Source organism: Athene cunicularia (genome assembly GCF_003259725.1).
Source record: "Athene cunicularia isolate RWA chromosome 3 unlocalized genomic scaffold, athCun1 chr3_part1, whole genome shotgun sequence".
NCBI lineage: Eukaryota > Metazoa > Chordata > Aves > Strigiformes > Strigidae > Athene > Athene cunicularia.
Genome location: NW_020799097.1, coordinates 74,203 through 101,511, shown reverse-complemented (window position 1 = coordinate 101,511; position 27,309 = coordinate 74,203). Strand labels below are relative to the sequence as shown.

General features: G+C 54.3%; 1 protein-coding gene across 1 annotated transcript in view; it reads right to left on the bottom strand.

Annotated features, from left to right (window-relative positions):
* Window positions 1-26,871, bottom strand: part of IFT172 (intraflagellar transport 172) — a 35,778-nt gene extending 8,907 nt beyond the window's left edge. The window contains exons 1-37 of the mRNA XM_026846280.1: window positions 26,861-26,871; window positions 26,163-26,202; window positions 23,690-23,755; window positions 23,218-23,297; window positions 21,740-21,827; window positions 20,743-20,957; window positions 20,546-20,669; window positions 19,545-19,640; window positions 18,788-18,949; window positions 17,292-17,345; window positions 16,681-16,784; window positions 15,967-16,052; window positions 15,515-15,627; window positions 12,692-12,859; window positions 12,209-12,345; window positions 11,303-11,410; window positions 10,682-10,766; window positions 10,273-10,365; window positions 9,870-9,947; window positions 9,259-9,507; window positions 8,539-8,617; window positions 8,035-8,155; window positions 7,512-7,656; window positions 7,349-7,438; window positions 6,859-6,956; window positions 5,880-6,015; window positions 5,684-5,800; window positions 5,054-5,196; window positions 4,308-4,401; window positions 4,005-4,069; window positions 3,699-3,879; window positions 2,500-2,609; window positions 2,013-2,142; window positions 1,349-1,447; window positions 930-1,039; window positions 400-463; window positions 58-144 (exon numbers count right to left, since the gene is read on the bottom strand). Of these exons, the coding sequence (XP_026702081.1) occupies window positions 58-144; window positions 400-463; window positions 930-1,039; window positions 1,349-1,447; window positions 2,013-2,142; window positions 2,500-2,609; window positions 3,699-3,879; window positions 4,005-4,069; window positions 4,308-4,401; window positions 5,054-5,196; window positions 5,684-5,800; window positions 5,880-6,015; window positions 6,859-6,956; window positions 7,349-7,438; window positions 7,512-7,656; window positions 8,035-8,155; window positions 8,539-8,617; window positions 9,259-9,507; window positions 9,870-9,947; window positions 10,273-10,365; window positions 10,682-10,766; window positions 11,303-11,410; window positions 12,209-12,345; window positions 12,692-12,859; window positions 15,515-15,627; window positions 15,967-16,052; window positions 16,681-16,784; window positions 17,292-17,345; window positions 18,788-18,949; window positions 19,545-19,640; window positions 20,546-20,669; window positions 20,743-20,957; window positions 21,740-21,827; window positions 23,218-23,297; window positions 23,690-23,755; window positions 26,163-26,202; window positions 26,861-26,871 (4,026 nt within the window). The remainder of the gene's footprint in view (window positions 1-57; window positions 145-399; window positions 464-929; window positions 1,040-1,348; window positions 1,448-2,012; window positions 2,143-2,499; window positions 2,610-3,698; window positions 3,880-4,004; window positions 4,070-4,307; window positions 4,402-5,053; window positions 5,197-5,683; window positions 5,801-5,879; window positions 6,016-6,858; window positions 6,957-7,348; window positions 7,439-7,511; window positions 7,657-8,034; window positions 8,156-8,538; window positions 8,618-9,258; window positions 9,508-9,869; window positions 9,948-10,272; window positions 10,366-10,681; window positions 10,767-11,302; window positions 11,411-12,208; window positions 12,346-12,691; window positions 12,860-15,514; window positions 15,628-15,966; window positions 16,053-16,680; window positions 16,785-17,291; window positions 17,346-18,787; window positions 18,950-19,544; window positions 19,641-20,545; window positions 20,670-20,742; window positions 20,958-21,739; window positions 21,828-23,217; window positions 23,298-23,689; window positions 23,756-26,162; window positions 26,203-26,860) is intronic.
* Window positions 26,872-27,309: the final 438 nt, after the last annotated feature.

Genomic DNA, 27,309 nt, shown 5'->3' with positions numbered 1-27,309 from the left:
CGGGCTCCCCCGCCCCAGGTCCCCAAGCCGGCCCGCATCCCCCCCCGAGGGACCCACCTGCTTAGCTGCCACCTCCAGGCACTTGTCCCACCGCTCCTGCTCTGCGTACATGTCCAAAGCAGCCACGACATCAACTCCCACCAGCTGGGGAGGGAAACAACCCCAGGCTCACTGTGCCAGGAAGGGTCCCGCAAGAGCAGGGCGGGCGTCACCCCCGGCGCTTCACGCACACGCTGTCCCTGCCCTTCCCCGGCACAGGGCCAGCGTCACCCTCTGGCCCACGGAAACCACCACTCACAGGCAGATTCCTCACCCCTGGGCTTATGCAGGGAAAAGCCCCAAGGATCTGCACCGATCCTGGCATCGCTCCCTAGCCTGCGAGACAGCCCAAACACGTACCGAATCCACCTTTCCTTGGTTCTTTAAATACTCCTTGTAACGCTGGTCCACATACGCCTCCGACCTACTGGGCAGAAAGAATCTTAACAGGCAGCAAGATCAATAGTGCCTTCCATCAGCACAGAGGCCAGATTCAACTTTGTCTGCTCTGGGAGAAAGGGGACTTAGAGCTGTGCCACGTCTTTCCAGCCTGCTGCCAGGAGCAGAGGCTGCAGGGGCAAGAAAGGGTCTGGGCAGCTCTTTCCAACATAGTGTGTGAGGAGGGGAAGGGATCACCGGATTTCCAGAAGGAAATGCATTAGAGGATTATGCCAGGGGAGGGGGAGATGGGGACAGCAATGGGACAGAAGGGGATAAGGGTTTACATGGGACATGTGGCAGCGGAACAGTGTCAGGACAGTAAATGGCTGGGGAAAGGCCCTGTGGGGAGAATCCTGGGAACGTGGGGCTGCTGGACGGGACAGGGAAGGGATTATCTGGAGGTGGGAGAGGGAGCAGGAAGAACATGACTTGAGAAGGCCAGGGCACACCTGGGGTCCAGCTCCTTGGCCACGTGCTTGGCTTTGCTCCACTCCTCCCCTTCAATGAAGGCGTCGATAGCCTCCCGGACCAGGTCCAGGCTGAGGTAGAGCTCAGCTGCCTGCAGAGCACAGACACCCCATGGCAGACAAAACCCCAGTGGCCCCGGCTGCAGCTGGTGCTGTTGGAAGTGACCAGCACACGGCAGCCACAGAAAGGCTCTTCCCAAAAGACAACCTCCCTTCTCCGCCTCCTGCACCCTCCCAAGGCCCGGCTCTCTCACACTACCCCAGGACTCCATCCCTTCCCCTGCTTCCTCCTCCTGGAAGACCCTGCGCTTCCCAGGGCCACCCACCCATCACCCCAGGACATGACGTGGCCTCAGCTCTCCCCCTCCTTCAGAAGCCTGGGGGCAGGAGCCAGCCCTCACCGCGTTGTATTTCTTCATGGCCACCAGCTGAGGAGCCACTGTCCGTGTCACCTCCATGCTCTGTGACTGACCCAAGAATTTAATGGCCAGCTCAGCAGCCTGTGAAGAGAAATTGTCAGCAGCACGAGTGATAAAAGCTGTTCGAGAAGGATGAAGCTGGGAAGAGCTCACTCCCAGCTGGAAGACAGAGTCATGAGCATCTGAACTATGAGGGAAGGTGAGAAGAAACGACAGCCCACTCCAGCAAAGAGGCAAAGCCCAGCCACTCCCACACACGGGAGAAGATCAGACAAGGACAGATTTGTTGTTGAAGTTGGTACAAGAGCACAGGCATGAGTGGGAAGTATGAACAAAGGCTGGTGGACACAGACCATGAGGAAAAGAAAGGGCACTCATCTAGGCAAGGGCTAAGTCATAAATTCCAGCTCTTCTGCGCAGGGAGATAGGGGCACAGACAGCAGCACGCTGCCGAAGTGGTGCTGGAGCAAGGTCAGTGCAGTGAGGGTAAGCACACGGCCCCTCCTGCCTCGGCAGAGCAGCTGCGAGACCCCGCGGGGCCCCGCAGTGACCCGGGTACCCCCGGGACGTGCCACGGGCTGAGGGAGAGCGGAGAGGCGAAGGGAATTGAGCAGAGAGGCGAAGGGAATCGCAGCCCCACACGTACCTTCAGCAAGCACTTCTCCCTCAGGGCGCTGTCGCTGGGATCCCGCACCTTGAGGTAGCAGTCCACAGCCCTGGCGTGCTCCCCAGCCTGCTCCCAGTCCTGCGCCTGCTCCAGCAGCCCCTCTGTCCCTCTGCAGGGAGGAGGCGGGTGAGCAGGGCCGGGGCACTGCGGGGATCCCGCGGAGCGCTGGGGGCACGGGCACAGCAGAGCCCAGGCCTGAGGGGGCTGAGCCAGGGGCGCACAGGGCTGCTGCTGCGAGCTGATTAGGGACCTTGGGGAGATGCGCTGGGGACCTGGGAGAGCTGTGAGGGGCAAGGAGACGCCTGGGAGACCTCAGATGGCAAGAATAAGCCTAGAGTCTCCCAGGGCAGGGAGGAAGGGCGTTGGGAAACCTGTGCAGCAAGAAGGCCAGGGTCCTGGAGAAGGAAACAGCGGATCCTGTCAGGCCCGCGGCGGCCGAGGGACAGAGCCACCTGCCCGTCCTTACCCGGAGCCCTTCTGGGCAGCCTCCCGGCCACACTCCTCCTGCAGCTCTTCCAGCCGACCAGGCACGTACTCCTTGCTGATCCGCAGGGCCTCGGTCCACATCCCAGCCTCCTGCACAAGCACATTGGGCAGAACCAACTTTTACCAGCTGCCCAGGACACCCCACTCTCCCGGCGTCAGAACACAGCAGCCTCTCATGTCACCTTGCCAGAGGACCCCTGGAAGTGACAACCACAGCAGAACCACCCAGTTCCTGCCCCCCCCGAAATGGCACCTCTGTGTCTCCATTCACCCCAGCTACCTCAGGCCAAAGTGCTCATCCCTCCTGCCTGCCTCTGTGGCTCCTGCAGCCTCCCAGCGCACCCCCTCGTGCCGCCCCCGGGGACACCTGTACTCTGGCAGGATACTCCATCCCAGAGCTGTGAGAGGGCCAAGCTGTGAAATCTCTGCTGGTTCAGCCTTCCATGGGCAGGCCAGAATTAAGTTCTAGTAGGGAACACCCGAGTAAATGGTTTCTCTTTGGCTACTATGCTGGTTTTGGCTGGGATAAAGCTGATTTTCTTCACAGCAGCTAGCATGGGGCTGGTTTTCAGATCTGTGCTGTGTTGATAAGCCAGGGATGTTTTAGTTACTGCTGAGCAGGGCTTGCACTGAGCCAAGGCCTTTCCTGCTCCTCACCCCAAGTGCTGGGGGTGCACAGGGGTTGGGAGGGTATGCAGCCAGGACAGCCGACCCAAGGGATGTCCCACAGCACAGGGCACCGTGCTCAGCACGTGGAGCTGGGGGAGGAAGGAGGCAAGTGGGGGGACATTCGGAGTGGTGGCATTTGTCTTCCCAAGTCACTGTTCCACGTGGGCCAGCCCTGCTTCACTGCAGATGGCTGAGCACCCCCTGCCCACGGGAAGAGGTGAAAGCATTCCTTGTTTTGCTTTGCTTGCACACGTGGCTTTTGCTTTACTTACTACACCGTCTTTATCTCAACCCATGAGTTTTCTCACTTTTAGTCTTCCAGTTCTCTCTCCTATCCCACCAGGGGGGACAAGCAAGTGGCTGTGTGGGGCCGAGTTGCCAGCTGGGGTCACACCACAACAGCTACAAAGCTGACAAGGAGAGCTGGGAGGGGGATTTCACTCCTCCTCCACCCAAACCAGGTTCTTGTCCAGTGAGGAAGGCAACGATGTTGCTACAAACTACACTCACCTTGTAGTAGTTTATGGCCAGCTCAGGTCTCTGTGCCCGCAGGAGGAAGGCCTCTGCTTTCTGGAACTCTCTCTGCTCAAAGGCAAAGCGTGCCTGTCCCACCAGCACGTCCGCCACGCTGCCCGGGTCATGAGCCTCAGCCACACGCTGGGCAGCATCCCAGTTCTGGTTATGCACAAACCTGGGGGGGTCAATGGGAGGTGGAACAAGGGTACGTCAGGGAGAGGCCAGTGCTGGAGAAGTGCCCAGGCTGGCACCATACGGGGAGAGGAGATGCAGCAGGCCAGGATGGGGAAGGACACGTACATCAGCACGGCCTCCTTGGGTTTCCCAGCTTTAATAAATTCTGCTTCAGCCTCTTCAAATTTGCCCTAGGAGAGAGGAAGGAATTTGCTTGCTTTCCTGCCCCGAAACCACTGTGTGACCTCCATAGAGGCACCATCTAACATGAGGCAGAGAGGATTTATGAAACAAAGATGCAGGTGGAAGCTTGGGGCTGTCACTGTGGAGCCTTCAGTGACTGCATCCATAAAAGCACCTGCTGCAGCAGCCCCTGGGGCAACTGTTCAGTGACCAGGGAACTCCCACCTACCCACGGGGTAGAATTACCTCATCCTCTAGGAACATGGCATACTTCAAGTGGATCTCTGGCATCTTCTGCTTCATGGAGACACGGGCCAGTTCAAAAGCAAATTCAAAGACCCTGCAATGAAAGAGAAAACGGGGTGAGAGCAGGGCTATGTGCTGTGAGGGCAGGCCTTCATCAGGAGCAAGCTGTCAGGGAGAGCACACTGGGAGAGGAGAGGGGAGGGCAGAGGGTGCCGAGTGAATGGGCACTGCCCATTCCTCTTGTTCCTGATCAGAGAACAGGAGCTTTTAGAGCCCCCACTATGGAAATTCAGCTCCTTCACACTTGCTGTTAGTGCCAGAGGCCCTTGGTCCAACCCTCAGGGCAGATGATGAGACTCCCCCAAGGCCAGTGACGATGCGGGAGCTGGGGCAGCGGCAGTGAATGGTGGTGCAGGTGGAGGGCTGCCTGGGTGTGGAGTGGGGCCGGGACTCTCCTGGCAGGCAGATACTCCTGGTGACCCGAGGAATGCCTCCTCCTGCGTTCAGAGGCCCTCACCAGGCAAACTGCTGAGGCTAATGGGCAAACTGCTTTCGCCTGCCCTGCTCTGACCTGACATTTGAGAGCTAACGGCGGACAGGAAGCGCAATGTGCCTGTGAGGACGTAGGGTGGGTGGGAGACGTGCCGTGACCTGGACCTGCGCCCAGCACTGCAGAGTTGTCCTGGGACACCCTTTCTCCGGCGAGGCAGATGGGAGAGGAGCGCCGGGCTGGCGGACGTGCTTACCCGTTGTCTGCCGCGTGGTCAATGGCCGTTTCCAGAAGCCCGAATTTACTGAGGAGTTTCACGGCTGCCTCTCCACCCAGGCTCTTTGCCCACATGTAGGCCACGTGCTTATAGGCGTTGGCTCCCCCATGTGCCTTGGCCACCTGTCCAAAGCAAAGGAAGCACAAGAGCCCAATGCATCCACCGCCAGCAGGCTGAGCCAGGGCTCCTCTCGCACGTGACTCTGGTTGCCATGAGGGAGCACCAACACCAGATGTGGTCTCCTGAGGAATGCCCATGCAGCCACCGCTGGGCTGGGGAGAGCGAGGCGAAGGCTCACACAGCAGAGCAGAAAAGAGGCTGCTGCCTCCTCAGCCTGGCCCACACTGTTAGTGGGCAGCAGCGAGCCCTGGCAACCTGCATGCAGCCCGCGGGGAGCAGGGCTGGCACGGGGCTGCTGGGGGGCTACGGGCAGAGCGGTGCCTCCGGGGTGCCGCAGGGCGCCATGGTTCGAGGCAGAGAAGTGCCTGGGGCACGGCAGTGCTGCGCAGAGCCCAGCGTCCAGCCCTGCTGGGACAGAGCAGCTCCCACCAGGACCCGCAGCCGAAGCCCCAGCCCTGCGCAGCGGGGTAGTGGTGCGGTGATTATTACCCGGTAAGCTTCTTCCCACATGTCATTGGCTCTGTACATGTTTACTGTGGCCTTCCAGTCCTTCGCTTCCAGGTAGTGGTACTCAGCCTCCTGTAAGCGTCCCTCCGCCTCCAGCTCCTGCAAATCGGGGCGATGGGTGAGCGACACTCCTGTCCCTGCTTGGTGTGGCTGGTCCCCTGCCACGAGGTGAGCTCACCTTGCCCAGGTGCAGGTGGGTATCGCTGAGCAGTTCCTTGTGGTACTTGGCGACCAGGCAAACCATCTCATCGTACATCTTAGACTTCTTGTACATGGTGATGGCCAGATCAGGTTCGTTCACAGTGACGTACAGCCTGGGAGGGAACATGAGCACGTTCCAACTGCCCGGCTGAGGGCAGACCAGGCCCTGCAGTTCCTCTCTGTCTCATAGCCGGGTCCCATCTGCGCTGCTGAGGGGCGACTGTACACAGTGTGAGGGCTGTGGCCGCTAGGCTGCACACAGCTTAGGCAGAGCCCTTCTGGTAGCCCACCACCAGCTGCAGTGGGGCAAAGCGATTCCCTCCACCCCGAGCTGTGACGGGCAGGGAGCCTCTGGGCTGCTGTGACCTGCTCTCATTGTGGCCTCCAACCTGAGGCTGTCAGTCCTGCTAGGATGGCAACAGGACGGTGTCAGCTCAACTCACTCCTATCAGCCAGCAGAAGGGCTAAACCCGGGGTGACCTCGGCAGCTGCAACACCCCTCTCATGCCCTGGATGTCCTTGAGCTCAGGCACCACGACATCAGACACACAGCTGTGCTTGTCCCTGCACCTACTTGTGGCGTTACTCATCTAGAACTGACAACATTACTAACCTGGATGGGGAACACTCCACTTTCCATATCTTATCCTCAGCTGCCCATGGCAGATCAGATACAGCACTCTGCAGTGGGCAAAAGCCTTGCTGCACTTCCTCTGCTACATCAGACAGCTGCCCCCCACCTGCACCCCCTTTCCGTCCTGGTGGACACAACACTAACAGCCAGTGACTTCTCCTCCTATGAAATACCAGCTCTAAGTCTCCACGTGTGGAGGGAGCACCCCCAACCTTTCCAAACCCTAGTCCCAAACTCTACTCCCACCCAGGAAATGGCTCCTCCTCACTACAGCCATTTTTTCAGGGCTCAGACTTGGACTAGTACCAAGGAAGACGCTCACCTCTCTGCTTCTTTGTACTTGCCCTGCTTCTCCATCTCCTGCGCCTGGGTTATGTAGAGCACAGACACATCTTCCTGACTCATACACTTGACTGCCAGCTGCCAAAAGGAACACGCATGGAGAAACTACAGCACACTGCACAGCTTGATACGTGGTAGTGGCGGGAAGGGGAAAACCAATCTCCTTCCCGTTACAACCTGGGGGGGGAAAACCAATCTCCTTCCCGTTACAACCTGGGGTATGTGCTACATGCTCTGCAGGGGAGAGCCCCCTTGGAGAGGGCTGTTTGTGTCACGGGTGCACCCACCCGGGGCTGCTGAAGTACAGCAGGGCACAGACAGGAGGGGAATACAGGGACCGAATTCCTGCTGGACCCGGATGCCCCCCACGCATCCTCTGGGATGAGTGCTGGTTGGGCAGCACCACCACATCCCGACAGACATTCCACCAAGTGGGGTGAGGTGCCCAGAGCTTCAGCTTCCGACTCTACCTTGTGAGCCTGCTCCCAGAGCCCGGCCTGCGTGTACATGTCAATGGCCTCCTTGGTCTGGTCTCCCTTGGCGTACAGCTCCTCCGCAACCTGCAGGGAAACCACCGAACTCCCCAGTCCCGAGAGACGCCAGAGCACCTGCGACTGCGCTCTGAGGCCTCACCTGATACTCCTGTAGAGCTGCATAGTGCTGGGCAATCTTCACGTAATATTTGGCTGCCGTCTGTTTGTCCTGTAAGTCCAAAATGTAGATGGCCTTCTTCCACTGCCGGGCCCCCAGAGCTGCCTCAATGGCCTTAATCGAGCACCTGGCATCAGAAAGGTAACTCCTGTCAGCCGGGCAGCAGCCATCTCCTCCAGCTGAGCTAAGGCAGGGAGACCAGAGCGCTCTGCTGCACGATGCTCCCTTCCAGGTTAGAGCAGCAAAAAGGATCTGCATAACTGGCAAAGCTAAGGGGAAAGCATGAAGAACTGGGAGAGCAGGGAAGAGTAATTAGAGATGAAAGGCCTTGGGAGAGATGCAGGAAGGGATCCGTGGCTGGGGCCAGCAGAGACTGCCTGTAAGCGCCAGGGGCACTGGCAAAGCAGGGCCGAAGGGGCTTATTCAGGCAAGACCCTGCTGATATCAGCTTCAGAGCTTGCCAGGTCACACTGCTGCTGGTTATACAGCCATCACCTGCCCTCACCTGGCTTCGATATAATGGTTAATAGCAGCATCCAGCTGTTTCTGCTGCACCAGGTGGTCTCCCCAGGCCTCCTCCAGCTGCACCACTTCTGCGGGAAACGCCAGGCGAGCCAGCTCCACAGCTGTAAGGGACATCAGAAACGGTGAGGAAATGGAACCGTGAGGCCAACAGCGGCCTTGGATGGGGCACAGAGGGAGGGGAATGGTGAGGGGCTGGCCCATGCCAGCTCCAGTGGGCTGCCCGGCAGGCTGAGCCCTGCGGAGAGCTGGACCAAGCCCATGCTGGCTCAGCCAACGCCATCAAGCCTTGGGAATTTGGGAACGGGATGCAGTTCTGGGACTGCATGCAGGCACAACTCTGAGATACATCCAGAGTGGGATGATCCATGGGAGCTGCAGAGCATCCAGGCATCTCCAGAATCCAGGGCAAGAGCTCATGTTGCCACCAGGCCAGAGCGCCCAGGCTCCTGCTGGGGATGGAGGGGGGAACACGTTCAGCATGTACCCTTCAGGAAGGCGCTGCCCTTGCAGTAGCACTCCAGGGCCTTCCGGGGGTTCCCGACCTTCTCAAGCAGGTCTCCAGCCTAAGGACAAATACAAGCTGCCAGTTTCCAGAGCCACCGTCTCCCCACACCACGCTGCCAGTCCCACGTACAGAGCCTGTCAGTCCACACTTCTGTTTTAAAACTGTCACCTAATAACAAGTAGTTACTAACTTTTTGTGTTGCTAGGCACAGAGAATAATCGCTTCCTTACGATACTCATGGTTTTGGGTTCAAAACTCGCTTCATTTTTCTTCCTTAGCTTTCCCATTTAGGCTACCTTTTACAAAAGCTGTACCATCGGTTTTTATTCTACTGTGGGGAAGCACTCTACAGTTGCACAGTGACACCAAGTTTTCAGTTTGATTCACAGCTCCTTTCCTGTTGGTTCCGACCTTCCCAAGGGCCTCCTTGGCTATTACCAAAACACACCCAGCTGATGTTTCAGAGATGTCGTCAATGAGTTGTGATCTTTTTCCTGACTAATAACAGTGATTTTAGACCTTGCTCATGTATAATGGATGTAGTTAGGATTTCCTCCCAAACTCTTAACTGCAGATTTACCAACACAGAATCACATCTGCTACCTTCCGGCCCAGTCCCCCTGCCTCCCACAGACGCAGGGGACAGGGTAGGAGCTCTGATGCCACTCAGGAGGGAGCCCGGGGGCATGGGCCACGCACCTGCTCATAGAGCTCCCCTCTGATCAGTGTCGTGGAGACTTTGCTGATGACATCCCCGTTGGTCAGGAGCTCCTCCCTGCTCATGGCCAGCCATGCCGCTTTGGCTGGCAGCCCTGCCCGCAGGTATAAGCTGATGGCTGCCAGGTAGTCGCCCTGTGCCTCTTGGACCTCCCCAGCCTTCTCTTCCTGCTGGGTATCCAGCAGCCATTGGTAGTAACCCCGCCGCAGCTTATCCAGCATGGGGTGTCCCTGTTGAGAAACGCAGCACTGCCTGACCTGGGCAAGGCAAGATGTGCTGCTCCTCCTGCTAGTTCATGGCACCAGACTGCTTCCTGCCTGCTTAGCAGACACCACGCTGCCAGCTCTGGGTGGCAGCCACTGCATCATCCATTCTTTTTAGAAGCGCCAGATACTCCTAAAGCCATTTCAGTAGCTTTTCTCCCCACTATTCACCCAGGTCTGTACCTGCATCAGCGCAACCTTCTGCCTGGAGCCCTCCAAGCAGAAGCGAGGCCCTGGCAGGGCAGGAGGACCCAGACCTGGCACAGACTCCCCCACAGAAGCCTTGCCAAGCAAGCCCAGCCCACAGCCCAGCGCAGCTGCTTCTGTACCTTGGCCTCGGCAACCACGATGCATTCGTCCCACATGTGCAGCTCCTGGTACATGTCCATGGCCTCCTCTGTGGCGTTCTGCGTCAGAGAGCAAAGTGTCAGCCTGAGGGCTCCATTTAGCAGACACACTGTCACTGAACTCCCACAGTGGGCAGGCTTAGATGGGCAGAAAACACCTGAAAAAGTGTACTGTCCCCTTTACATGGATATACATCCTCCCTCACCCTCTTCATGCACCCCAGGGCAATCCTACACCTTGGAGCAGGAAATATCTCCTATTTCAGGGCAAAAACCTCTTCTCCCAGACGAAAGCAACCTCCTCCTTTTCTCTTTCACACCAGGGCACAAACCTCCCTGCTCAGAAATAAGTGAGACCTTTTCTGCTTCTTGTTCCTCTGCTTACCTGTTCCAAGAAGATCATCTCTGCCAGCTTGTAGTTCTTGTCTAGCATGGCCAGGCGGGCACGCACCAGATAGTGGTCTGTACCATCCCCACCCTGCGGACACCAGTTAGCAAAGTCAGACTGCTGAGTGAGAGGACAGACTGATGCAAGGTGGGGACTGCAGGTGGGGTCTGTGTCATGACAGAAACGAAAGAAGGCAGGTGAGAATCACACAAATGACAAGGCAGGAGCAGTATGGAAGGGCCAGCCTGGCAGGTGTGGGTGAAGGGTTGTGTCAGCAGTTTCTACGCTGTCTCTAGCAGGTACCGCTCTGGAGCAGGATACTGGTGGGCACGGACACAGAAGGTAACGTGCATGCAACTATTTACAGGAAAGAGCTGCCCTGCACAGCAGAAAAAGTTTAACTTACGTGCTCTCGAGCTGCCTGGTCAGCAATAGCATTGGTTTCATGCAGAAATCGAGCCTTTGCTGTGTTGCCCAGAGCTGCAAAGCACCTGGGAAGAGCACAGCAGTTAGTCAACAACCAGGTTTTGTTGCCCACTTTTGGTCCAAGAGAAGAAAATCAGAACGTGGGCAGCAGACCCAGCTCTGCCAGCGTGAGGCAGGGCAGCCCTGCTTCAGGACAAGGGTTTGCCAAGACCCTCACTCTGACGTGTCCTCTAGCCCTGCTCCGTGGGAGAGGCCACTGGCGGGGCCAGCGCTTGAGCTTGAGACACACTGAGCCTGTCATGGGCAGCTCCCGCAGCCTGCCCGCACCCTGCCTGTCACGGGCAGCTCCCGCAGCCTGCCCGCACCCTGCCTGTCACAGGCAGCTGCAGCACAGTGATGGCTCCCTGCCCCCAGTCCCAGTGTTACTGTCTAGAGCAAAAGGGCCAGGTCACTGTCTGGACTGGAGAACACTCAACCCTCCAATGCAGCGCATCATCCAGGCCACACACAAAGTCACATCTTTAATTAGACCCGGGTTTCTGTGAGGGATTCAGTAAAGAGAGTGTTCAAGCCAGACAGATGTTACAGCTTCCTCCCATACCTCTCTGCAATGTGCAGCTGCCTTGCTTCCAAAGCCAGTCTGCTCAGAGTCCTCCACATGGCTTCAGTCTCTGTGGACATCTCCAGTGTCTCCAAGAATGCCGTAGCCCTCGAGACAGAGAGATTTGCACTGTCAGTATCAGAAGAGCTCTGTGAGGAAAATCCTAGGCTGACACAGGAGCTTCCTAACAAGAGTTGCACTGAAAACAAAGCAAGCTGGGCGTGACCAGTTCTGAAGAGGGTTGTGCAACACAGGCCTGACACACCAGGGGAAAATTCACAGATCTGGGTGATCCCTCTCGGGTAAGGTACTGGGAGGTGTATGATCAGCAAAAGGCTGGAGCAGTGCGGGGCAAACCCGAAGCATTGTGTCTGAAGCAAGTCGCCGGTGCAGTCTCTCAAGTGGGAACAGTGCTATGAAGACATGAAATGTTCTTCCCTGGTCCATTGTAAAGGCCTATAACAACGTCAGCAGTGCCCAGGTGGCTACCAGGACTGCTTCAGGCAGTCAGTTTTGACTCCGCACAGCTCCTGCATGTTTCCACGACACTGCCACCATCCCTGGAGGGGCAGCAGCAAAAGCACCCGAGTTGCCACAGAAGACACCTATTCACGGCAGACAAGTGAAAACTGCCCTCAGCCAATTTCTGCCAGTGTCAGTGGGACCGGAGTGGCCAGTCTCTTGTGCCCCTGATTTGAAATCACAGAGCTGTGAGGATGAGAAAGCTGAATACTCACTCCTGAAGGGCTCTGCTGCCCATTACAGCCAGACCTGGCCCCAGCGTCACGCTCAGAGCCTAAACCTCAGCTCCCTGTGCAAGCTGTGCTGCTGTAGCTCACGGATCGCTGACTCTCAGACGCCTGCTGGGGTGACCTGCCCCCCCCACGCGGCGTATCCAGCACCTACCTGTGATAATCGCCATCATCAATGGCAGTTCCAAACTCTATGAGGCCTTCGTCCAGGGTGTAGGACACGGTGTTCACCCCTTCGGATACCACCACTTCAGTCTTCCCATCATTCCGTTCCAGGTCTACAATATCCCCCTGGGAAGAGTCCAGCTGTCAACACCCCACGCTCCCCTACAGTTCACGGGGTGGGGGGGGCGACAGCACTGGGACAGCCCTGTGAATGAGCTCGCACTGAGCAGACATCGTCCTTATCTCACCAGATGGAAGGAAAAAGCCACCGAGCAGCTCCTTGCTATATTAACTGTCCCCACCTTCTGCCAGAAAAGCCTGCCACAAAGCTGACAGATGAGCTCAGATTTTGCCCAGAAGCAGCCCAGTTCCCCTCTGCCTCCCTTCCGCAAAGCCCCCCGGACTGTTCCCACACTCGTGAGCAGGAGGTGACAGAAACTGCTGAAGATAGTCAAAGTCTCCAGAGTTTTACCTTCAGAGGAAACATGGTGACTCGCTCTGGAGCATCGATGTTATACCAAACACAGAGGCTGTTTCTGTTCTGAGCCACCACCACGTCACTGCCTGGGACCCACTGCACGTAGGAGCAGTAGTTCAGAATGGTTGTCTTGGTGCCACTTCCAATGTCATAGAGCTGCAACTGGAGTGGGGAAGAGGAGAAAAAGGCTCAGCTGGGCTCACAGCTGGACTGCTAGTCACAGGAGCATGGCAGAAGCATCTGAGCGAGCAGCTTGTAAACAGGTATGGCCAACCAGGAACCAGACTGCTTCCAAGATACGCAGCCCAAACTCCCACGCTGTTACTCACACACATTGCTACCCAAGACTTAAGACCTTTTTTAACCCTCACCCTTGAAGTATTTTAAGCAGCATGATCAGATCCTGCCTTCCTTATTGCTAGGCACGTGTGTATACAAACAGAATATGCCTTCTGCTGCCTCCAGCTCCCTCAGGGGCAGAGCTGGAACAGGAGAACAGTCTCTTAAGTCCTTCATGCAAACCAACTGGGGGACCAAGAAGGGCCTTCCTCTGCAATTCTGGGCTGAACTGTCCATCCCAGAGAGAGTCCATTGCAAGAACTGTTGCTAGTAAGGTGAGAGGGTGTTTGTTTGTAGAATACACTTCCCTGAAACCAACCTGACTATTTGGAAAGTGTAACCTGACAAGTGGCACAAGGATGTATGATGCCTTGTAAAGGAAAAGTCCTAGGTTGCTCCTTGTCCTAACTGTCCTCACCTAGCAAAGATGGGAAGGAGAAAAAAGAAGAGAGAATTGTGGTAGTCTCATGACATACCAGTCAGAAATGAACAAGTCCCTGTTTCAGTCTGTACCAAACTGGTTGGAGAAATACATACAGACATAGCTCAGGAGAACCACGGTACTGCCTGCTCTGGGCTGGTGGCAGCATTTAATGAAGGAGCTGTCTGTGTAGCCTCTTGAGAGGCCTGAGAGAGCCAGAAGAGGCAACAACAACCTTGATGATGTCACTGTCTCTTGCTGAGACAGTATATTAAGAGGACCCAGATATAAATTGAACAAGACTGGTGGGAAAGCTCTCTTCTCACACGACGGGGCGTACACAGCTTTGTGGGATGTCTGTTCCATCCGCGCAGGCTGCAGTTGCTGTTGGCACCTTTCTGAAGTGTCAGTGCAGCAGAGCCCAAGCAGAAGCCCTTCCACTTCAGTCTCTCTTGTAGTGAAGGTCCTTCGTGACTGATACTTTTATGAGTATGTGCAAGTAGCATCCTGAAGAGCTGCAGACATGGAGCAACCCTCTTCTGAGAGTTAAGAGGTCTTGATTAGAGAGGCACTCTCACCCAGATGCAGGCGCTACATTTTTTGCACATCCACACTGGGCTGCTCCTTCTACTTTCTGGAAACACATAGTACTCATAGGAGTCCCTGCTCCGTGGTGGCCCAGAACCAGAACTAGGCTTTGTGCGAGGAAGACCACCCCCAGCACCCCCCTGTGAGAGACGCGGGCGGTGAGGAGTTCTGAGGAGCCGATGTAACGCTGCAAGCTTTGGCTACAAGGCTGAGCACCCCAGCTGCCACCTGATAACCTGGCAGCAGTGAATCAGCCCGAGTGTGAGCGGTAACAAGCAGAGAGGTAATTAATTGGAGATCTGTGATTGCCAGGCAAGAAGATATCTTTGCATCCTCTACAATCTATGACACAATCTTAGGGGTCGAGCTGCCAAAAGTAACAAAGGAGGAGCAGCTCAGTGAAGAAGCCTGGGGTTCCTCTCTGAAACGGGAGGGGAGAATTCAGAGATTCTTCTGAGACAAGGCTGAGGGAGTTCTCAGGGATTTCAAGACATACACATGTATGAACATAATTCTTCACCCATCCTTCACCCAGGAGAGAGGCACAGCCAATGTGGAAATATTCTGCTGCAGACTGAGAGCCCCCAGTGGGACCTGGACTCCGGAGCAATTCAAATCACCCTGTGATGAGCTGCAGTCACAGCACCTGGGACACCTGCACGGAAATTCTGGATGTGAGCTGCACCACTGTCAGGCAGGTTGTGTCATCTTCTCAGGACACTCCTGTGGCAAGAGGAGCAAGTGAAGTCAGGCAGCCCAGGAGCCTCCAGGGGCTGACACCCATAGCAGGGAGGAAGGCTTGGTAGTGAGCTGAGCAGAACCGTAACACCATTGATAAGCACATCCCCTCGCCCGCTGCTGTGAGCTGCCTCGCAGTATCTGTCCAGTCATACTGAACACGGCTGGGACATGAGGGGAGTTCCCTGCACATCACAATCTGTAGCGTGAAGCCATTACCATGATTTTGGCCATAGTTTTGTTCTGGGTTTGTTAATGTCATGGTCTGGGAATGGGCATAAGCCAAGGACTCTGCGGAACAAGCTCTTTGGTGGCAACTGCTGTTTCAGAGGATCAGAGAGTTCGTCTTATAGACACAAGCCAAGCTGCTGCAGAGAACACCTTTCCTCAATTCACACGTTAAAGTGCAACGTCAGGATCCTCATCCTGAGATGAACCCACTTGTGCCCACCTCGCAGCAGCAGAGTCTGTGATCTTCATTTTCAGGTGTGATGAGATGGAACAAGATGTCTAATAACTTCAGAATTAACGACAACTTGAGACCAAACGTGCAATGCTGCCAGCTCACACAATCTGACCGTGGTCTATCGTTCTCAAAGGAGTGGTAAAAAGGCCATCAGTACTTTGGATGTGTTTCTCACCTCCCTCCCTCCCTCCACTCAGGCCTATCTGTCTATACCTCTCCCCAGGCATGCCAGCTTGCCACGCTCGCCCAGATGCGCCCGCCTCACCCTCATCTTCTTGTCCCTGAAGAGCAGCTTGTGGCCTGTTTCATTCAGCTCCAGCCAATCAATCCTGCTGTCATGGCTGACAGTCCCAGCGTTGTAGCCACCAACAAGGTCCACTTGGGAAGGAAAGAAAGGAAACAGGGTAAGTACCTCATGTGCCCCAAAGTGCTGAATGTCCAGTGCTGCCCCGTGGGGATCCGGTGCTGGGAACGGCAGGCCCAGGACAGAGGCACGGCCATCCCAGAGCCGCCTCCACACCAGGCACCGACCCACGGGGGCAGGACAGGTCTCTGGTGCTCTGAGCTCAGCTGCTGTCTGACCCAGTGCCAAGGGGCCTTCAGGGACCTGCTGCTCCATACAGTGGATGCAGAGGGACCTTCTGGGACTGCCTGGCACAGAAAATGCACAGGAATCGGGAAGGATGGAAAAATACAGGGAGGGAGGTTGACATTCACCTGTTGCTATAGTCTTGATGTCCACCAGGTAAGCCAGTCTCTTGTTCTCCTCCACGCCCCTCTGCTGTCTCTCATTGATACGGACACTGTGATTTGAAGGGAATGAAGATCATTACAGTTACTGCTCTCTACATTCACAGGACTGGATCACATAGTCTCTCCCAGACTTATCTGCCATTTCCCCAACCACACGGAGCTCTTGCAGTTCTCTGGCATGTACAGCTGCCCCAAGTGAGACCAAACCTTTGACTTGTGACTTCCCTCTGGCAGCCATCCCTCTGGAACCAGGGTCCCCAGCAGCAAATGAGTTACGCTGCTCCCACCCCTGAGCAGCCCATGGCCCTCCCTTCTCTTGAATGAGAAAACAGAGTGTGGTGTTTGAGGGACAGAGGAGGTCCTGCTGGCACCCAGGTCCCTGATAACACTGCACCAGGGCCGGGGGGATGTGGCAGCGTGTAAGCACGTGCACAGGAGGTCCCTCTTCAGCAACAGCCGAGTCAGGCTTCAGTAAACACGTACCAGGGGAAATGGGCTCTTGTGCTTCTAAAACTTCACAGCCACTCAGTGTAGCAGCAGTAAAACCCACCGCTGGGCACTGCCAGAAGCAGATTACTCATGTCCCAGAGCGTGGGGGCCGTGGGGCGCCCCTGTGGGTGGCTCTGAAGTGACTCGCTGAGCGCCTGCGCTGGCCAGGCAGGCAGGGCTAACGCTCACCTCACAAGGTGAGGGCTCATGAACTCCGTGCGGACAGACCCCAGGATGTCATTGCTTCCATATTCCACCAGCGTCAGCTCCCCAGCGTTGAAGATCATGCAGACCTGAGGGGAGAGGGGACACACTCCTACAGAAAAGCCAGGCAACATGTACCCACCAGGGGGGTGTGCGGAAAGAACTGCCGTACACAAGCCTGAGTTCAAAGCCCCTGGGATGAACAAGGAATTGTCCTTGGCTTCCTCTTGTGACTGCCAGAGTTTCCTCAGGGGTGGGGATTTTAGTTCTGGGCCTATCAGTCCTGCAGGAGCCAAGCTGTCACCCTGACAGCCGTATGCTCTGCCTCGAACATCCTCTGGCTCTTGCTCTTTCATTGCTCCTCTCTCATGGGTTATGACTTGTATAACTGGACAGCCCACACACTGAGCTGTTCTATACCTGGCGTGTGGAAAAGGCAAGTACGGGCAGGAACAGGTCAGGATCTGCACGGAGAGGGCAAGTCCAGGGAACTGCTGAGAAATTGGGCAAGTCCAGAAGTGCCACTGGCACTTCTGCCGGTGCACACAGAGCTTCACTCACCATTCATGGGCAGCATCCCGTCCCATCCAACTTACATTCTCATTGTCGAAGAAGAACTTCTCATGGCCTCCAGACCCCTGCCAGGCTACCTGCAAAGCAAGGGCAGGGCGTAGGCAGCTGCCGGGCCGGGCGCTGCGGGGGCTGCAGGCGGGGTTCTCTAGATTAAAAGGGGTTTTTAACCTTTGCTTCCAACTCCTGTTCTCTCTGTGTAGTGTCTTACTGCCTTCTGGAAAGAGGCCTTTATGCGACCAGTGTACCCCCCAGCCTGACCTTTCACAGGCACCTCTCCACCTTTCTCAGACTGTTATAAAAACTATTCCCAACAGACCCTTTGCCTCTGTAAAATTTCTCCACAGAATCAGTGCTACCATTTGTGGGGGCAGAATGTCCACACCACATGTAGCTGAAACCCTTCTTTTTGGGGTCGTTAGCAACTGATCAGCACTGTGCCAGTGGGGGACCAACTAATTTGGAATTTGAGAAGAGCACTGGATAACACAATAGTTACTGTGATGACAACAGGAAAGTGGTCAGCGAGGTAGAAAAGTGACAGCCAAGACCACAGCTGTCCTCTTCCCTCCTCGAGCAAGAGCTCCAGGTCACTGCTTCAGCAAAACTCCAGTGAGGCAGTGAGATGGTAAATGGATGGCTGACAACCCTGCTCTTTGGTGAGAAGTGAGTACAGCTGTGCAATGGAAACTCCTCTGTGCAGTGTGATGTAGAGAAACCTGAGACATTAGTCTGGCCAGATTTTCAGTGCCGATATCCCTCAACTCAAATCTGTACTCAGGAGCTCCTGCTCCCAGCTAGAGTGATCAGCACACCATTAAAAGTATGTGATACCCGTGTGGACAAAGCAAGTATGTCCTGAAGCCTATTTAATGCTTTGTCAGACACTAACACACTGTCCACGTTCTCCAGCTTCAGCACTTGGTGCACTGCGAGGGTCAGGGCATGGACAGCTTCGTCTGAACTGTCTGGTGCTAGAAATGATGCTGGCATAAGCTGTGGTGTTGCAGCCACGAATGGGTTTTGTTCCTTTGGGTTTTTTGTTTGTTTAAAACTGGAGCAAGGCCAGCAGAGTGCCACCAAGATGGCTGGGGCTGGAGCACCGGCACTGTGAAGAAAAGCTGAAGGAACTGGGCTTCTTCAGCCCGGGGAAGGGAAGGCTTAAGAGACCCCTAATAAGGTGGTGCCAGGCTTCTTTTGGCAGATGCACAGTGAAAGAGAAACGGTCATAAATGAAAACAGCGATTCCAATGAAACTTAGGAAAAAAGCTTTCCTCCATGAGGACAGTAAAGCACTGGAACAGGGGACCAGAGAAACTGTGAGATCTGAGCAAAACATCTGGATTTAATATTGACCTTCTTTGGGTAAGAAGTTTGAGAAGAGAACTCTCAAGGTCCCTTCTAACCTGAATTATTCTATGACTCTTGCAAACAGAGGTATTGTTCCCGTGCAGAAAATACATCCTTTGAGTTACAAAGTTTAGCATTTGACACTCAAGAAATGCCACAGATTTTCCAGTACCTCACTGAGCTTGTTGGAGCTGATGTCACCCAGCAATAACGTGTCTGAGGTATGGGCCACCAGATACCTGTCCTTCCCCAAGATCTTCACCTCATCAATCTCATAACCGTACTGCGATTTCAGCACAACTCGAGTTCCTGTTGAGAGGTTCTTCACAATGACCTAGGGAAAGTAGGAAGAAGCAACGTGAGGCCACGCACAGAGGAAGAACAGACTTCCTGCCCCACGGAAGACTATGCAACAGATGACACTTGGGTATGTCCCCTCGCCACAATATTTCACTCTGCTTTTTAAAGAAACCTTACCATTCCTTTTGTGTGGGATTACAACTAATAGAAGTGTGGGATTCTCAGTTCTGCCATTTCTAAGTTTCCAGCTTAGCTGGAGGTCCCTGAGGACGAGCCAGCCTCTGTGAGTCTTGCTCTCTCTCCACTGACCACAGCAGGGTGCCCAGACTCCTGCCTCACTCTTACCACCCGACTTTGAATGAGGTCAAGGTGCCTGACATTAAACCACGTAAGGAGCCTGCATTTGGCATGGAACTACCCCAAACAAATTCAGAAACTAGGAAATAACCCCCCCTTGTCTCTGCTCCCAGCAAATTTCCAGCCAGCCTTGACCCTGTCCCTGGAATATCCCCTGTGCTTTCCCAACAGGCAGCTATGAACAAACCATAGGTGCAGGACTCCAAACACGTCTAGCTTTAGAAAGCATCCCGTTTTCATCAAGAGACATTCCCTCATTGATATTCTCTTACCTGGCTTGGTCCCACATACGTCATTTCAAATTTATTTTTGTAAATGCTTCTGCGAAGGCAGCAGTCAAATTGTTCAACTCCTCCACATAGAGTGCCCTGGGGAAACAATCCATGGCTCACATCAGTGGATCTGTTAAGGAGAGATATTCCAGACCCTGCACGAAGAGGATCAGAGCTGGGACGGAAATCCACAGGTCCCGGCTGCTCTGGGAACAGGGCTCAAGCCCCACGTGCCTGAGGACCAGCCCTATCTCGACTTTCTTGGGAGAACAGAAAGACTGAGCAATTCTCAGAGAAACAGCTTAGACAAATACTGGCATGTACATGGCAGAAGAAGAGGAGGGGTTAAAAATCACCTTTAGCCTCATCTTCCCCATTTTCCCTCTCAGTTTCCCACTTCTCCCTCTCCAGCCTCGCAATCTCTTCTCCCTTCCAGCAGAATCCTTCCACCTTTGTCTCTTTAACACCCCCACTCCTTTCACCAGCCTCCTACCCCTTTGCCCCTTCCCCTTCTCTGCAAGTATTTGTTCACACATTCAATTAATTCTCTGAAAATATTTCCAGAATTCTTGACTGTTGAACATAAAAAGATGCAAAAACTATTAAAGTTGTAAATAGCAACCTTCCTAAATAATTTAAGTGCTTTAAAGAGTTTTTCAACTTAATACAGAAAGATTTGCAGAAACATTAATTTAAAGAGCTTTAAAGGATTATTTAACTTAGTAAAGGCAGATCAAGGCCCAACGGCTGAAGGCAGAACACGGAATTGAAGATACAGCCCATAACCAGAGCACGTAACAGATGATTCAGGCAGCTTCTCGCAGGTGCTCAGAGGCAGGAACGCTCCCGCCTGCTCTAGAGAAGCTACGAGCTGTGGAGGCAGGAGGTCCCGGCCACGGGCGCCCCGCCGCAGAGCCCCGGCACCGCACTGGCCCGGGTGCCCGTCCCTGTGCCCAGCCCCGTGCCAGCCCCTCCCCGTCCCCACCACCGGCCACACAAACCGCGCAGATGCGCGAGCCGTCCCTCTTCCATGCCAACGCTGTGATGGTGTAGAGGTGGGCGATCTCCTTGGGCTTGCCCTCCTCCCAGGCGCTGCGGCGGGGGCTCCAGTTCAACACCCGCAGCCTGTGGGGCAGGAGAGGGGGCAGTCAGAGGAGGGGCACCTGGCCCGGCACCGCGCCCCCAGGGGAGGCCCCACCTGTCGTAGCTGCCGAGGACCACGGAGTGCCCGCCCGGGCTGGCGGCTGCTGTGGTGAACTCCTTCTCCGAGCAGTCCCGGCTGTAGTCAAAGGTCTGAATCACGTTGCCCTCCTTCCCATAAGCTACAATCTTCTTATCGCAGCCGGCAGCCACGATGCTGTTGGAGGCCCAGGCGAGGGCATAAGGAGGACAGGGATGCACCACCAGCTTACCCTGCAACAGGCAGGAAAGAGCATCCTGAGGGCACAAAGGGCTCCAGCCCCGGGCCGGCCTCTGCCTTCAGCCAGAGCGGTGCCAGGCCCATCTGTGAAGCCCAGGTGCAGGGGGCTGCTTCATCTGCCTGCCCCAGTCTGCAGACAGAAACCAGAACTGGGAGGTGTATCAACTATTCCATTCATTTAACTGGAAAAGTCCTGACGCCAGTAAGAAGACCAGTACCGTTAACTGGACTGGGATGCACTCTTAGCAGAGTCTACACGGGCCTTCAGCACATCATGGTAGAGAGCAGACATGCTCAAACTGTTTCAGGTGGAGAGAAAAGCTCTGAGTGAGAACTTTGCCTTCAGCACAGCCTGACACACAGAGACCCCTCCCCGTGGGGAGGAGCAGGAGGCTCAGGAGAGGTGCCGGGTGCTCAGAGCATCCTGTCCTTGGATGCAGTTATACACCGCTCTGAGGACGGCAAGGGCTGTTCCCTGGAACCCCACCCACCCAAACATCATTGTCCTCAACACTCTAACATCAGGTCTTTCCAGTCACCCGAAAAGCCTTATGTCTCATACACAGAACCATCTTCCCCTCTTACCACTGCACTCAGTGTGTTTCAACACATGTAGTCACTGTTCTGCCTCCATCAGTCCCCATAAAACCTAAGCTAGGAGGCAGAGGCTGCAGCTCCTCTCCGGACTTGCACTCCCTCATGGTCCAGAGCTCCTGAGCTGGGCACACAGCTGTGCAAACAGAAATTTTGCTCATTGAAGAAGGACGTTTGATACCTGTGATTCACCTGAGCCCTCATCATCAAAGAAGAAGCGCACTATGGTTCCATCTGCATGGCCAGACAGGATTCCATTCCCCGACACACTGCAAAGAAACACAGACAGGATGATGCAATACTGCAGCAGCACTTGCACCTTTATTTTCATAACCCTGATCGTCGCTGATGTTCCTCATCAAAGGAACCTTCACCAAAGACAAGCTGGGTGATGGCCACAGGAATACCTAGTACTTGTATCAGTGTCTGTAAAAACAAAGCAGCCAAAAATAGGGGGAGTGGAAAGGAGAGCAGCCACTTAAGTATCTTCATCGTGATATCACAATAACCAACTCGCTGAATTACTAAAACACAGAGAGGCTGAGTAACCTTAAGTGCAATAATGACTTACAGCAAGGTACATCCAACAACTCTAGCACTGGAACTCTTCCAGAAGTGAGGCTAGACATTGTGATGCCAGGAATCCCTAAAAGCAACACAATCTAGAGAAAAAAACACCTGGACAAACACTCTAGGCCTAAGTCCATTATTTGTAGCATTAATGTCTTGTGCACTTCGAGGAGAGCAAGGAAGAAGAAACAGGCCTAATGTACCCAGAATCAATGACGATTCAAACAGAACTTCTGTGACCACCACTAACAACCCAGGAAACGCGCGGGTGTCTCCTGCTGAGCGCAGCCCCAGAGCTGACTGACAGCACAGCAGTGACAGCATGGGCTGCAGTCAGAAATGAAGTGGGGAGGGGGCGGACTGGGGAGAGGGACAGGAGGGCAAACGGGGAAGAGAGGTGGGGTAAGGAGGGGGCGTGTGAGGAGAGAGGAAGGGGCAGAGAGGAAATAAAAACCTTTGTGAATAGAGGCAAAGGCAGAGAGACTTGGGAGGGATTTCGCAGCAACAAGAAGTCAGAGTCCTAGACCAGCTCTAGGGTTAATTTGTTTACCACTCAAAAACCAGAATGGCACCAATTAGTGGGAATCCCATTAGTAGAACCATGACATATCTTAAATTTTTCAGCTAAATTATACTAAAGTAGTTAAAATGAAGTCTTAATTAAAATAATTTAAAATTGAACTTTATGGCTATTTTTCTAATTATAGCCTTGCCACAGATTTATCTGGCAGAATATCTGTGCTTCTTTTGGCCCTTAACTGATGTTAGTAATTAGCTAGATGAAGTCGATAAATTTAATCTTTACCAAGTCATGGATGCAAATACATCAGTGTATGTAAACAATCTCATGGGGACTTGCATCCTGAAAGGGGTATGAGGCACAACCAAACTGCATGGGCCAGGGCGGCACAGCCAGGCACCAGGTTTTAGGACGGAATTCCTTCTGGAAAGCACAGTATTTTCTTATCTCGAGAAGGAACTGGCAGCAGACAGACACCCTGGCAACCTCCCACACCGCCACCAGACACACCGGCCAAGCACGTGGCAGAGGGGCCGGAGCGGCGCAGGCCAGCACAACCCCATACTCACTTGGAAGTCAGCGAGACCACGTAGGAATCCGTCCCATAAATGGTGGAAGACTTATTGTTCTTTGTATTTGCTAAACGAACCTGAGAAAGAGAACCGGATCAATGTTGCTCCTGTCTGCTGAATGTGGGTTCCCCCCAGTGCCACATCTCCAGAGGTTTCCCGGTCCCTGAGCGGCGCCGGGAATCGCAGGAAGCTTGCTGCTTTACAGGAGGTTGGAGAAGAAGGGGAAAAGTTGGAGTCATGCTTCTGCATTTCTAGAAAGGCTCTTGGAAAGGACCAGGGGATCTGGCAGAACCCCCGAGGACTGACTGGGAACCAGAACCAGAACAGTCAAGTCAGTGGCGTAACCAGCCCCTTTGCCGCTGTTCTGTGCCCAGAGCCGCGCAGCGGCTCCTACCCACAGCCCAGGCGCTTGCAGGCTCTGGTAGCCCCTGCAGGGAAAGAAAATCAGGCAAATAACAAGTCTCTCTACCTTTCCTTCAGCAAGGCCAAAGACAATGATATTCTCCGCTGGCCACGATAAGCAGGTCACGGCGCTCTGCCAAGGAGGAGGCAAAAAGAAAGGTAAGAGCTCCGCTCCACCCTGCTCCTGAGACTGCTCAGCCCAAGGCAGAAGAGAGATGGGGGCACGTGGGCAGACCTTAAAGTAGGACTGAGGCCCTCCATGCTGCAGCTTAAACGAGGTAATAGTGAGCTGGGGTAAAGTAACAGGCTCAGAAGGGCCAAAGCAGAGCGTCAGTTACACCAGGTGTGTTCAGTGCGGACGCGCTGCTGGGGGGCCACTCACTCATCAGACGTGTGGCTTTCCACATGCTGCTGGTCAATGTACAAGATCATGGCTACTCTCAAAGATTTTTTGCAACAAGAAGTATAAAACGTAAAAATTACTTGACTCTGCCAGCTTCTATGACAGATGTGAGAATATCTGTACATTGGGTCTTCATCTGATGAACCAGAAATAGCCTTTATTTCTACAAGCAAGATGGTTACCAGCTGCTACTCAGCACGTCAGGTAGAAACAGGTTGATGAATTCCAAGCCAAAGGTATTCTCAAAATCTGAGATGGGGGGTCAGCAAGAGTAAAGCTGACCACAAAACCCAACTGTAAGAGAAGGCCAAGAGTTAATGAAACTGCCTCACATTTAAACTGAAGGATTTCAGTCCGTAGGGCAGCCGGTGCTCAGCACGGTGCCACCAGCACTAGTCTCACCAGCTCCATCTTAAGCACCCAGGACTGCTTTAGACACAAAAACACCCTCGTTCATACCACTTACCTTCTCTTCCCCACTTATCCTTCACATCAGCTACAGACACCAAAGTGTCCCTGGGGACCTGATCACAACTGATACGTCCAACCAATGACTAAGACCCATTTTTTATTACACCTGTTTCCCAGACCCTTATTTTCTGCCTAATGCGGGGACAAGCAGCCCAGTGGTAGCTTAGAAACAAGCCTTGCAAAGCTTGGGATTTAGAGCAAGGAAGTCCAACCCGCACAGACCTCTCCTGGCCTGGTGGAGCTGAACAGTGTCACTGTATTCACGAGACGTGTAAGAGTGACCAACAGCGTTTGCAAATGGCAGCAGAGGGAAAGGGCTCGATAAATGATCTTTCATATTGACTGAACACACCAAAAATTAGTAAATAACAGTATTTAAGTTACAGGAGAAAACCGGATATGGTGGTAAAAAACCACACATATAGCATCAGGAAAAATAAAGGGTTTATTATGATAGAAATGGCAGAAAAGGCATGGGGAAATGAGAGAAGGAAATAGGAATGAACCACTACATTAAAATCACAGCAGCAACGGCCCCACCACGAGGCCCCGGGATAACGTCAGGGTCCAGGAAGGGACAGTGGGCACCTGGCCCCTCCTGCCCTCGCTTCCTCACTCTACCCAGTGCCACGACCACTCCACGCAGCAGCTCAGGCACAGACAGTAATGGCTGACCAGCAGCTTTCCCAACCTCTCACCAGAGCAACAGAATTCCAGAGGTTCCCCTGCCGCAGCCAGGAGCGGGTGCTCAGAGGGGCTCGGGGGCCCCCCCAGGAGTGGCCACAGCGGCGGGCCACGGCCCAGCCCTGAGACGCAGGCTTCCAACCCAGGGGCCGAGGCTGACCCTCACCTGGGAGCAGCTTGAGAAAGCCTGGCACAGAAACTCCAGCAACACCAGCAGCAGCCCCGCTCCCGTCTCCTGGGGACCTGGCCCAGGAGGGTGGTTCCTCTGGGCGGGTACCTCGGGGGCTACCTCAGAGGTGACAGAGGGAACGTGGGGCTCACAGTGTGATGGCAGCTGCTGCACATCTGCTCCTGAAGGTGAAGGCAGCAGTCAGTGCACTGCATTTGCTCATACAGACGGCTTCTTGCGCAAGGAATTGGTAACACCTTTGTCTTTTCCAGACACCTAGGTCGAGCTCAGGACAATCCCTGCCAGAGACCTGATGAGCAGACGGTGCTCTGGCACGTGCAGGCAGAGCCAGAGCAGCAGAACACGAAGGCTGGGGCGGTAACCTGGCTGAAATCACAAACCTGGGGAGACTGTGCAGTCTGACTGAACTCTGCACACCTCACGTTTTGGTTAATAAGGAATCTTGGGGCTTAGAGCTGCCAACCTGTGAAAAATAGGTGGGCTCAGGGTCTCTCCTGTGTTCCCCTTTCAACTCCCTTAAAACATTCTGTCCAGTGATGCCTAAAGTAGACCCCAGAGTTTTTTAGCTGACTGCCATGATCATTCAACAGTTAATTACCGTGGTGTACCCAGGCATTAGGAGGCCTCTGAAGTCTGGCGAGTCAGACGTGCCTCAAAATTCAGAGATTATCTTAGGATCTACCTGCATCTTTTGGAGATCAAGCACGTCTGTGAGTATGAGCAGAGACCTCTGATTGTCTTTATCCTACACAGGCTGGAGAAAATGGGGTTAAACAGGACTCTGGGTCTCACCGTTTGGATGAACTTGTTGCATATCACCTTCTTGTCACCCCTGCAGAAAAAGGTAGACAAAAATGACTAACAGTGAAGCCAGTAACACTGCCCATCCTGGTTACCCTACTGGTTGTATTCAGTCCGGTCTAGTATTGCCAGACACACTCCAGTTTTGTACACCAGTCATCTATCACAAGGCAATCTTAGGCAGAAAATTAAAAAAAAAAAATAAAATTCTGAGCTTCCAAAATTCTGGTGACCTGCCTTTCTGAGCACCTTTAGCACAACACACACCAGCAAACGAGGCTGAAGCGAGGTGGGTGTTTGCCACAGTCCCACACCAGCGGAAGAGGAGACAACAGCACAGGCCTTTCAGCTCCAGCTCCACCGCAGCCCTGCTGGCACAGAGGAACCCCACCGGGCTCCATGAGGGCTGTGTGTCACAAACTGCTCACAGAACAAATAAACTGTTTCTAAAGACAGTGTCCAAACAGCTGAGTGGGAAGCCCTGTGGGGGAGAAGCGGAGCGAGCTCTGCGGAGGGGGGTGGCGGGATGTTTCTCCCTCTCCCTCCTGTGGTTGCCCAGAGACAGAACTCGCCTCTGGTACAAGCTGACGAGAACCTTTTGGAACAATCTATTGCACAGGCGTAAGATTATATGAAGACAGCACCCCACTTGTGTCTTTGTTGGCCCACCACCTACAGATCAAGCTCACTGCGACACCATGGGATCTAAGGGCGGTGATTCCCCTTGTCCTATCCCCTCTTTCCTCATTTCTCTTTCCTCTTTCTGCACTCTCTCTTCCTTACATCTATCGATCTATGTCAGTTTTGTATGAATTGTGATCAGTTGATGGCTGACGGGTTGTTAGGAAAACAGTCTCATCGCCAAAGTGCCTTTATTAGCAAATTGTCTCTGTTTGCTCACTAAAGCTGCCAGTCAATAGTTACCAGCCAAACTGTGCCTCTGAGTCACTGTGGTGACCTGACCTCACTGTGGCTCTGCCACCTCGGGGAATCCAAACGATTCACCCTCGTGGGACGAGGCGCTGCGTTCCCCGTCCGCTGCTCCCCTCCAGCCCCCGACCGGCCCCTCGGGCGGGTGATGCAGCGTGTGCGGGGCCGGGACGGTGCCCGAGGAGCATCCCGGGGCGCGGCAGGAGGG